At 41.4% G+C, this 11,885-nt stretch overlaps 1 protein-coding gene across 4 annotated transcripts in view; it reads left to right on the top strand.

The window, feature by feature from the left end:
- The window catches only part of RGS20 (regulator of G protein signaling 20), an 84,962-nt gene that overhangs the window by 66,486 nt on the left and 6,591 nt on the right, over positions 1–11,885 (top strand). For all 4 annotated transcript variants that reach the window (XM_040487790.1, XM_040487791.1, XM_040487792.1 and 1 more), the window contains one exon: positions 8,814–8,900. In XM_040487790.1, the coding sequence (XP_040343724.1) occupies positions 8,814–8,900 (87 nt within the window). The remainder of the gene's footprint in view (positions 1–8,813; positions 8,901–11,885) is intronic.

Below are 11,885 nucleotides of genomic sequence, written 5' to 3'. Positions count from 1 at the left end.
AGGGACACATACATACACACAGGGACACACATGCATATACATACATACATACATACATACACACAGAGATACATATATACACATACACACACATAGACAGACACACATATATACACACATACACACAGAGAGACACATACACACACACATGCACTCATATACACACATACACAGATACATACACACACATATATACACAGAGACATATGCACACACACAGAGACACATATATACATATGCACACACATACACATATATATACACACAGACACATACACACACATACACACACTCATAGAGACACACACACACATATGCATACACATACAGAGATACACATACAGACACATATACACATACACATATGCACATACATACATACACAGATATATACACACATATATACACGTACACAGAGACACATGCACACTCACACATACACAGAGACATAAACACATGCACATGTGCACATACATGCATACATGTATGCACATACATGCATATACACAGACACATACACATATATACACAGAGACACATATACAAATACACATGCACATACATATACACATACACACAGAGAGACACATATACACAGAGACATGCACATGCATACACATATGCATGCATGTACACACATACATGCATATAAACATACACGCACATACACAGAGACAGACACATCCACACACAGAGCCACACACACATACGCACATATACACATACATACACACATGCACACATATGCATACACACACACACACACACACACACACTAAGGGGCCATGTATCCTAGCTTTTAAGGGACTTTCTATTCAAATCCCTGAAATCAGTTTAGTGTGTTAAACAACTAAAGAATAATCTAAGGCGGTTGGTGATAAAATATTACTTTGGGGGCAAAAACAGTAACTAGATGGTTAGAAAGGAATGAACTCAGGCACTCTACTTGGTAATAAAGGCTTGGTAGAAGTGTTCGAAGTCATGGTGGGTCTAAAAGGTTAAGTAGAGAGAGCATGGATTTTTATCTTCTGCCTCTCTTTTATCAACTTCAATTTTTAATAAAGAGAAATGTCAAAATCTATGCTTAACAGAGAGAAAAACGTAAAAACACAAGATAACTTACTGGTACAGGAAGATACACAGCGTTTGCTTGAAAAGAGAGAGACACAACTTGAATATAAAATATCCTTGACCATTTGAGTCCCTGTTAAAGTTCTGGAGAAGTGTATACAATTTACACCTAGAAATCGTAGGAACTTTAGGTGGCATTTCTGAAATCGTGACTATGAAAAGTGCTTATTGCCCACCAAATATGTGCCTGACTTTAGGCAATTAAAATTATTGGAAATTAAGTTATTGTAAATTTATGTTGAGCCAAGACCTCACTCCCCAGTGGAGAAGACGACCAGGTGACAGTGTAGCTGATCGAGAACAGTGACAGGACCGTTACAATTGGGGTAAAGCCAGTGGAGGCTGAAATTAAATGTCCAGGAGAGTTTGAGCTCTTGCTTGATTTGGGCCGGCGTTAACTTCCAGGAAGTTCCGATCTGGTAGATGGGAGCCGGCAACACGACACTCCAAGGACTGATGGAACCATGGTGGTGGGTGGTTGGTCTATACAGCAGGTGGGAATATGGGGGAGATGGGGCTGGCAGGAGCCAAGCGGTCTGGCTTGGTCAAGGCAAGGCTTCAGCCCCAAGGGGCGTCTAAAGGGCTCGGCTGGAAACCGGAGGAGAAGCACGGGTGGCACACCCTCCACACGTGGGTATCCAGGGAGGATACCTGCCAATGGTGAAGGGACTACGTTGAGGCCCCCCCTTCCAGCCTTCACTCTGCTAATCAGTTTCAGTGAGCTAATTAAAGCTGATTGTGCGAGAGACGTGTAGGGATATCCTGGTGTGGCTGAGACCCCCATTTACCCCGTCACCCCTCCCTTCTCTGCTGCTTTAGAGGGACACGGAAGGCTGAGACCATGGCCTGAACAGTGTATGGGACTGATGGAGTAGACACAGCGGGTGGCCACAGGTCCCAGAGTAGGTTTCTACTGGCACCGGCCACGGCAAATAAATCATAAAGCCGTACATAGGCATCATCGCCCTAGCCAGCACTTCCGTGGCACATATTGTGTGTGTATTTAACAGACAAGGGAGCAATGAGAAGCAGTGTTGAATTGTTCAGTTGTGCACCTGAAACTGATACAACACTGTATGTTAATTATAACTTTGACTAAAATAATATAAGAGAGCAGTGTCTTCAAAGAATGGAAGAAAATGAAAAAGTCAGTCATACAGACATACAAAGGCCTAGAGAGCCAACTACCTTCAGACCTTCCCTAAAAGAAATAAGGAAGGATATACTTCAGGAAGAAAAAGTGAACCCAGAGGGTAGTCATGGGAAACAAGTAACAATCATGGACACAAGACTGATCAAATATAGCTATAAAATGTCATATTTAATTGTGCGTTTAAAAGTGCCAATACAGGGGCACCTGGGTGGCTCAGTCGGCTAAGTGTCTGACTCTTGATTTCAGTTCAAGTCATGATCTTGTAGTTCGTGAGTTCGAGCCCCACGCTGGGTTCTGCACCGACGGTGCAGAGCCTGCTTGGGATTCTCTCTTTCTCTTTTCTCCGTCCTCTGCCCTGCTCGCACTCTCTCTCCCCCAAAATAAATGAACAAACACTAAAAAGTATAAATCCAGAGTCATAAGCAAATAATCCCATGTGCATGGTAGACACACCAAGTAACTTAGACCAAAGTTACATTTTCTTCCCAAATTAATGGTATTCTTCATTAGTCAGAAGTACAACATGTAGTTTCCACACCAATGGAAGATGACAAAAGAAATACAGAAAACTACGAACATAGGACAAAAGTGGTTTTGACAAAAGAGAGAATAAACTATTCAGCAAACCCCAAGATACTTGGTATTAGGGTGACCAGCTCAACCCAGTTGCCGGAGATGTCTCGGTTTTAGCAGTGAAAAGCCCTACATCCCAGAAAACCCACGAGTCCAGGCAAACCAGGAAAGTTGGTCACCCTACCTGGTATCCAAATCCACAAAAATAGACTCATATTCCTGTATTGCATCACGTACAAAATCAGTCTCTCCCTACCCCAAAAAACAAAAAAAACCACAAAAAACCAAAAAACCAAGATCAACTCATCCAGATGGTTACAGGCCTAAAGGTAAGAGGCCGAGAGTAAAATATAGGATAATATCTTTGTGATCTTGGCGCTGGGAAGAATTACTTTTTTCAAAGATCCATTAAGTTGGCCACATTCAAAGGTTAAAATGTGCCTAACAAGAGAAATAAAAATCTATTTCCCACAAAGACTTGTACACGAATATTTATAGCAGTGTGATTAATACTAGCCCCAAACCGGAAGCAATCTAAATGTCCGTCAACTAACGAGTGGATAAACAAAGCGTGGTGTATATCCATACGGTGGAATGGGATTTGACCGTCAAAGGAATAAAGTATTAAAACTGCTAAAACATGGATAAACCTTGAAAAGATGATGCTAGGTGAAAGGAGCCAGAAACAAAAGACCACTTACTGTATGATTCCATTTACGTGAAATGCCCAGAATAGAGACAGAAAGTAGATTAGCAGTTGCCTAGGACTGGGGGGGTTGGGAGTTAGTGCTGATGTATACAGAGCTTCATTTAACAGTGATGATGAACTGTTCTGAAATCATGGTGATGGCTGCACAATTGTATTAATAAACTAAAACCACTGACTGGTACCACTGAAGTTGGGGGTTGTATGGTGTATGAATTATATTTGGATAAAACAGTTTTTAAAATGTGTTTAACAAAATATATCAGAAATAAAATGAGCAGATAGAACATCCTGGGAGAAGATAATTACAGTGGATTTAACAAAGAAAGAAATTAAACCTAGAGCATATAGAGAAAGAACTTCAGGAGACAAATAAGAACATAATGACCAAAAGGAAAATAAGCAAATGAAATAAAACAGGAAACATAATCCACTTGTGCTCCTACAAACAAGGATCAGATATATGAAAGTTAAACACATAGCCTTCTAATTTTTTTTTATGTTTATTTACTTTTGAGAGAGAGCAAGCAGGGGAGGGGCAGAGAGAAAGGGAGAGACAGAGAATCAGAAGCAGGCTCCAGGCTCTGAGCTGTCAACACAGAGCCCGACGCGGGGCTCGAACCCACAAACCGTGAGCTCATGACCTGAGCCAAAGTCGGACAGTCAACTGACTGAGCCATCCAGGCGCCCCTAAATACATAGCCTTCTAAATGTAACACTCTACCCTAAAAAAAAAAAACTCTTGCTCACATGCAAAAGGAGACACGTATGAGACGATTCATGGAAGCATGAATCCGTTTGACAAAAACTGAAAATGTCTATGAGGTTCACGAACAGGAAAATGGGTAAATATTTTGCAGTGCATTTAAATTCATGTGCTGGAGGAAAAATTAAAAATAGGAAGCAGATTGTAAAGCAGTGCATATCGTATAATAATACCTTTGCAAAATTTGAAATATGTTTTTGTATTTATATATATTTATATTTATATACATAGAGTAGCATAGCTATGAATGGAGTGAGAACAGATTCAGGATGGTATTCTCTCTGGAGTAGACGGGTGAAATGAGACGGAAGAAAGTACACAGCAAACTTCAAGTGTCTCAATATTTAATCTCCTTGATTTTTTTCCAACACGCCCTTGCGATTTATCCCTGTTGCTAATACATAGTAGAGTCGATTTTTAAGAAGAGTAAATGTCAGTATGTTTTGTAAGCCCTTGTTATTCTCTCAGAATTCTGCTTCATGGCCTTACGGCATTTCGTTTTATGAAAGGAGCCATTCAGATGCTTGATCCCTAAAACATAAACTTTTTCTTTCCCCTTCTAGAAGACTGAAGAATTTCTTCCTCTTCAGAACTAAAAAATTTACCAAAATGTATCTAACCATGGGACTTGTTTCACTGAATAGTTCTTCCACGTGGCGAGGAACTGTTTTAACCACCCGCAATGTTTTCTTGGCTTGTTCTACTGTGACAGTTAACAAGAAACTCAGGTTTAAAAACTGACGCAAAATATACCTCTCACTTTTTTAGGAACACGTTATCTCATTAAGAAATATTCCTACTTCTTGGGGCGCCTGGGTGGCTCGGTCGGTTGAGCGTCCGACTTCAGCTCAGGTCACGATCTCACGGTCCGTGAGTTCGAGCCCCGCGTCGGGCTCTGGGCTGATGGCCCAGAGCCTGGAGCCTGTTTCAGATTCTGTGTCTCCCTCTCTCTCTGCCCCTCCCCCGTTCATGCTCTGTCTCTCTCTGTCCCCAAAATAAATAAACGTTAAAAAAAAAAAAAAATATATATATATATATATATATATATATTCCTACTTCTAAAAACAATGAGACATGGAAAAAATATCAAAGCTTAAATGAAGCCTGTGCCATTCAATTCACAGTATAACTTCCGGGCCTCTTAGAAACCTTGTGTCAAATTCATCCTTTCTGTTCCTCCTGGATTTTTCGTACCCATTGTGTAGTGATGTTTTCTGCGTAACAAAAGAAGCGTAAGTCAAGCAGTACTAACGCTCTTGGAGCCAGCACACCCTCCAGATGCCTCCTAAGTTTGTTTTTGTTTTCAGAAACCGTTATTTACTGAAACTGGCATCGCGGAAGCAACAAGGCGGGAGCGTCCCGCGCGTCTGATGACTTTGCATTAAAGAAAAACAGAGCTACGCGCACACATGCCATTACTGAAAATCCATAAAGCAGATGTGCTGAAAGTAGGCTGAACTGCTTTTATAAAATGGTAGAAAGAGTGGAGAGGAAAGATATTTAATAAGGAGGATAGAAAAGATAGTACAGTGGCAATAGTCAGATAAAGCAAACTGAAATAATGGTAATAATCCATTTTGAAAAAACGTTTTAAAGATTTTATTTTGAAGTAATCCCTACCCCCAACGTGGGGCTTGAACTCAACAGCCCTGAGATCAAGAGTCACATGCCCCTGAGCCGGCCAAGCGCCCCCGTTTTGAAATTAATAGGGAACTGAAAGCATTCCTGCCCAAAAGCAAGAACCAGGCGAGGATGTCTGTTCTCCCCTGCTGTTTTAACGTCGGATTTTAAGTATCAGTTGATGCAGCTGGGCAAGAGAAAACAACCTGAGGCCTAAGAACCAGAAGAGAAGTGATAAGGCTCTCCATCTGCAGAAGATACGAGAGTACGCTCGGAAATACCAAGAGAATGACTGCTCAGCTGATGCAAACACAAAAGAATTCAAATCGTAGAAAGATACAGAATTAGCGAAAAAAGAATAGCCTTCAGAATGTAAAGAACTCGTAACAATTCCAAAGTAAAATAAAACAAACCAATTTATATTTTTAAGTTTATTTATTTTGAGAGAGAGAGAGAGAGAGACACAGTAGGGGAGAGGCAGAGAGGGAGGAGGGGGACAGAAGATCTGAAGCAGACTCTGCTGACAGCACAGAGCCTGGTGCGGGGCTCGAACTCACGAACCGTGAGATCATGACCTAAGCCGAAGTCGGACCTCAACCGACTGAGCCACCCAGGCGCCCCTAAAAAATAAACCAAGTTAAAGGCAGGCACAAGATCCGAGTACACAGGTCTCCAAAGAAAACGTACAAATAACTAATAGATACAGGAAAAAATACTCAATGTCATTAGCCATTTAGCAAAAGGCAAAGCAAAACCGCAATGAGATACCGCTTCATACCCCCTGAACTGGCGAGAATAAAAAGGACAGACAGTTACAAGTGTTGGCAAGGATGTGGAGAAACGGGGTCCCTCCAACATTGCCGGTAGGAATGCAAAATGGTGCTGCTACTTTGGAAAAGAGTTTGGGACCTCTTCAAAATGTTAAAAACGGAGTTACCATATGAGAGCATTTCCATCCTTAAGTATCTACCCAAGAGAGAAAAACAAACATCCACAGAATGTGTGCAGTGGCAATATTTATAGTGGCCAAAAAGGGCAGATAACCTAGATACTCATCAACTGATTGATGGGTAGCAAACTTCATATGACCACACAGCGGAAGGTGGTTAAGCTGCAAAAGGCATGAAGTACTCATACCCGTTACAACATGAAGGAACCGTGAAAACATGCCAGGTGAAAACAAGGCAGTCACCAAAGACAACATGCTGTATCATTCAAAAGAGGGGTATCTAGAGAGACAGGACATAGGGTAGCACATGTCCAGGGCCGGAGGACGTGGGATGTGGGGGCTAATGAGGAGGGGTTGCTACATGGGGCTTCCTTCTGGAGTGATGGTTGCACAACCTTCTGATTATGCCGCAAACAACTGAGTTGTGCACTTTAAACAAGTAACTTTATGATGTGTCAACGATGGTTCAATAAAGCTATTAAGAAAGTAAGAGCCTTGGCGTGCCTGGGTGGCTCAGTCAGTGAAGCGTCCGACCGTTGACTTCGGCTCAGGTCATGATCTCGCTGTTCATGGGTTTGAGCCACACGCTGGGCTCTCTACCAATAGCTCGGAGCCTGCTTGGAATTCTCTCTCCCTCTCTCTCTCTCTCTGCCTCTCTCCCACTTGTGCGCTCTCTCTTGCACACGCTCTCTCGCTCAAAATAAATAAACACTTAAAAAAAAGAAAGTTGATATGTACAAACAGTACATATCAGTTGATATGTACAAACAGTAACCAGTTAGGAGATTAGGTGGAATTGAACATTGCATTTGCAGTAACAACAAAAATAACTGGAATAAATTTACAAAAAAAAAATGTGTAGGATATAAGGAAATTTAAAATCTCGTGGAAGATAATAAACTTTGATTGTATGCTTTCCTGGTTTTCTCCAACACTTTTGTATTTGTGCCTATGAAGATCTAAAACCTCCATTTTGACTGGAGAACATACACTTTTTTTCAAGGTGCAAAAATGAAATGAAAACCCAAAACATCCTGATAACGTGACCTTTTTTATTACTTTCTAATGGACATGTTTTTATGAAAATAACTATTCTAAACATAAACTCTCCCTCAACTAGTGTAGACCACAATATGATCATTGATTTTGCTAATACTTTAGCATCATACTTTTGGTTTTCTTAAGGAAACCAATCTGGGTCAGTCTTTTTCAAGAAAAGAAAGAAATTCTACTTGGTAACCTGGAGTTCTTTAAAATATTCATGGGGGCACCTGGGTGGCTCAGTTAAACATCCGACTTCAGCTCAGGTCATGATTTCACGGTTCGTGAGTTCGAGCCCCGTGTCGGGCTCTGTGCTGACAGCTCAGAGCCTGGAGCCTGCTTCGGATTCTGGCTCTCCCTCTCTCTCTGACCCTACCCCACTTGTGCTCTCTCTCTCTCTCCCTCCCTCCTTCAAAAACAAATAATAAACATTAAAAAAAAATTTAATAATATATGTTTTGAGGGGGCGCCTGGGTGGCTCAGTCAGTTAAGGATCCAACTTCAGCTCAGGTCATGATCTCACGGTTTGTGAGTTCGAGCCCCATGTAGGGATCTGTGCTGACAGCTCAGAGCCTGGAGCCTGCTTCACATTCTGTGTCTCCTTCTCTCTCTGCCCCTCCCCCGCTCGCACTCTGTCTCTCTCTCTCTCTGTCTCTCTCTCTCTCTCAAAAATAAATAGACATTAAAAAAATTTTTTTTAAATATACTCTTTGATATGTCTGACTGGCTCAGTCAATAGAGCATACAACTCTTAATCTTGGGAGTTGTGGGTTCAAGCCCCACGGGTGTAGAGATTACTTAAAAATAAAACTTTTAACATATTCCTTGATACAGAATGATCTCAAGTGACATTTAAATGTCCTGTTTCATGCAGTCTTACTGTTAGAAACCAAGAAGAACAGAGACCCAGGAGGGCCTCCCATGAGCTCAGACGAGAAGACCTTCCAACCTGTGAAGAAAGGTAAAGTCTCATTATTGTTTAGCTTACCAAATTGACAGAATGCTAGCCTTGTCATTTTGAGTTTTTTGCACTGTAACACACAGTTCCTCTAACTGCAACTTAATAACATCAAATCATAATGTGGCACCACATTTTCTCTCTGCAGAATTCATTATGTGACAGGGAGAAAAATTAGTTCCGTTATTAATCTCATCCCTGCTAATCACAAATATAAATCGATGCTTCTTGACTAAACATGACGTTATCCTATTTTCATAAAGCAGACTTTTAAAAAGACCATAGTGAGGGGCTTCTGGGTGGCTCAGTCAGTTAAGCATCCGATTTCGGCTCAGGTCCTGATCTCGCGGTTCGTGGGTTTGAGCCCCGCGTCGGGCTCTGTGCTGACAGCTCAGAGCCTGGAGCCTGCTTCGGACTCTGTGTCTCCCTCTCTCTCTGCCCCCCTCCCCCATTTGTGCTTTGTGTGTGTGTCTCTCTCTCAAAAAAATGAATAAACATTTAAAAAAAAACAGTAAAAAGACCATAGTGAAACACACACATGTTTGGTTTTCAGGAAAGTTCTAAAGGTCTGTTTTTTTCTTAACTATAAATTTATACTTCAGCTAATGTATGACTGTTTTAAGTATTTTGGGGGGGGGAAAGTCGGGAAGAAAACATGTAAATTACTTTCCATGGTGTCAGATTTTTAAATTCTCTTTTTTTTTAAGTTTATTTATTTATTTTGAGAGAGAGAGAAAGCAGGAGAGGGGCAGAGAAAGAAGGAAAGAGAATTCCAAGCATGTTCTGCCCTGCCAGCGTGGAGCCTGACCTGGGGCTCAAACTCATGACCACGCGGTCATGACCCGAGCCAAAATCAAGAGCTGGATGCTTAAGTGACCAAGCCACCCAGGCACCCCAAATTACCTCTTCTTGTTCCTGTACTGACTTACTTTCACTTCCCTATTCTAGTACTTTTTCTTGGTATTATGCCTGTATAATTACAGATACTAGACAAATACCCTAAAAGTTGTGTTCAAATAGGTCTTGTATTACATTGCTTATTTTTGAAGGGAAAACAAAACAAGTAGCCTAAAAGGTTACTTAAGTGTGTGGGTTTTTTTTTTCCCCCATTCTTTATCTTCTTTATCCTTACCCAGATTTCTCAAAGTCTGGGAAGCATATTAAAATATTCCACAATTTGGGGCACCTGGCATGCTCAGCTGGAGGCGTGTGAGGCTCTTGACCTCAGGGTCATGAGTTTGAACCCCACACTGGATGCTGAAATTAGTAAAAAAAATAAATAAATAAAAACTTTTTTTAAATCTGGCAAAATTTATGAGTTTGTTTAAAAATAGCCTTTATCTTGAGGGCGCCTGGCTGGCTCAGTTGGAAAAGCGTGTGACTCTTGATCTGGAGGTTGTGAGTTCAAGCCCCATGTTGGGTGTAGAGATTACTAAAACAAACAAACTTTTTTTTTTTTTTCAACGTTTTTATTTATTTTTGGGACAGAGAGAGACAGAGCATGAATGGGGGAGGGGCAGAGAGAGAGGGAGACACAGAATCTGAAACAGGCTCCAGGCTCTGAGCCATCAGCCCAGAGCCCGACGCGGGGCTCGAACCCACAGACCGCGAGATCGTGACCTGGCTGAAGTCGGACGCTTAACTGACTGCGCCACCCAGGCACCCCCAAACAAACTTTAAAAAATGACTTTTATCTTATGTATTCTAGTATGTTGTATTCTGTACCAAAGCTTGAAGGCTCTTCTGTCTGGAACCAGAATGCCCACTCTAGGCCTGGCTGTACCCATCCTGCCAGTGTGAACTCGGGCACTTAGCCACACTCTGCCTCAGTTTCCTTGTGTGTGGAATGGGGATAATACTAGTTTATCGTGGCTGTTGTCGTGAGCCTGGGAGCACGCAATATTTGCTGGCCATTACTTGCTCTCGATTAAATTCAATAATGTGAAATGACTCTTTCTAACTTAATGCCTTGTGTTTCCCATTCTACTTAGACATTATTATTTGCATTTGCCTCGTATGTCTTTGCCTGTCTATTTGTTCTTAATTTTTTAAATACTTAGTAAGCTTCCTGAAAATAGCATTACGCCGGATTTTGGCCCAGGGTCGGTCTGTCTCTAAATGGGGAATTAGAATCCAGTTACAGTGGGTCAGTTGTTTTGATGATGATTGGTAAGTTTAATCTTCCAGCATATTCTTTGAATCCTGGTAAGACCTCCTAATTATTTCCTTAATTTCTGCTTGTTTGGTTTGGGTTTTGGCTTTTGCTACATGAACTGTGCCTTCTTTGCTTTTAGGTTCTTCAGTACTACGGAAAGTATATGCTCCCTTATTTTAAATATTTTTATTATTTTTATTATATTTTTATTTTTGTAAGTAGGCTCCACCCCCAATGTGGGGCTCCAACTAAATGATCCTGAGATCGAGAGTTGCACGCTCTACAAACTGAGCCGGCCTGGTGCCCCTGCTCTCTCCTATTTTAAAAATAATAAATAAGTAAATAGTAAATAAATAAACGTCTACTACCGATTGCCTTTAAGTTTTTCAAAGGCATTCTTTAATATATATTTCTTAAATTGAAGGAGTAAAAAGGTATCTTTTGAATCCTCCTATTTAAGGAACATAAGTTAACACACTGTAGTCAGCCACACCAGTTTGATTAACCTTTCTGAAAAGACTCCCAAGATTTTTATGCAGATTACTCTAAATTATTATGCTTTAAATAATATTTTCAACATCTTTTAAAACATTTTCTTTCAAAACAAATTTTCCTAGGGGCGCCTGGGTGGCTCAGTTGGTTAAGCATCTGATTTGGGCTGAGCTCATGATCTCATGGTCCTTGGGTTCGAGCCCTGCATCGGGCTCTGTGCTGACAGGCTCAGAGGCTGGAGCCTGCTTCGGGTTCTGTGTCTCCCTCTCTCTCTGCCCACCACGCCCCCCCCCACCCCCCCCTCCCGCCGCTTGCACTCTGTCTCTCTCTCTCCCTCTCAA

The sequence above is a fragment of the Herpailurus yagouaroundi genome, unplaced genomic scaffold, assembly GCF_014898765.1.
Source record: "Herpailurus yagouaroundi ecotype Mexico unplaced genomic scaffold, PumYag 165, whole genome shotgun sequence".
In the NCBI taxonomy this organism is placed as follows: domain Eukaryota; kingdom Metazoa; phylum Chordata; class Mammalia; order Carnivora; family Felidae; genus Herpailurus; species Herpailurus yagouaroundi.
This window is presented reverse-complemented; position numbering and strand designations above follow the sequence as displayed.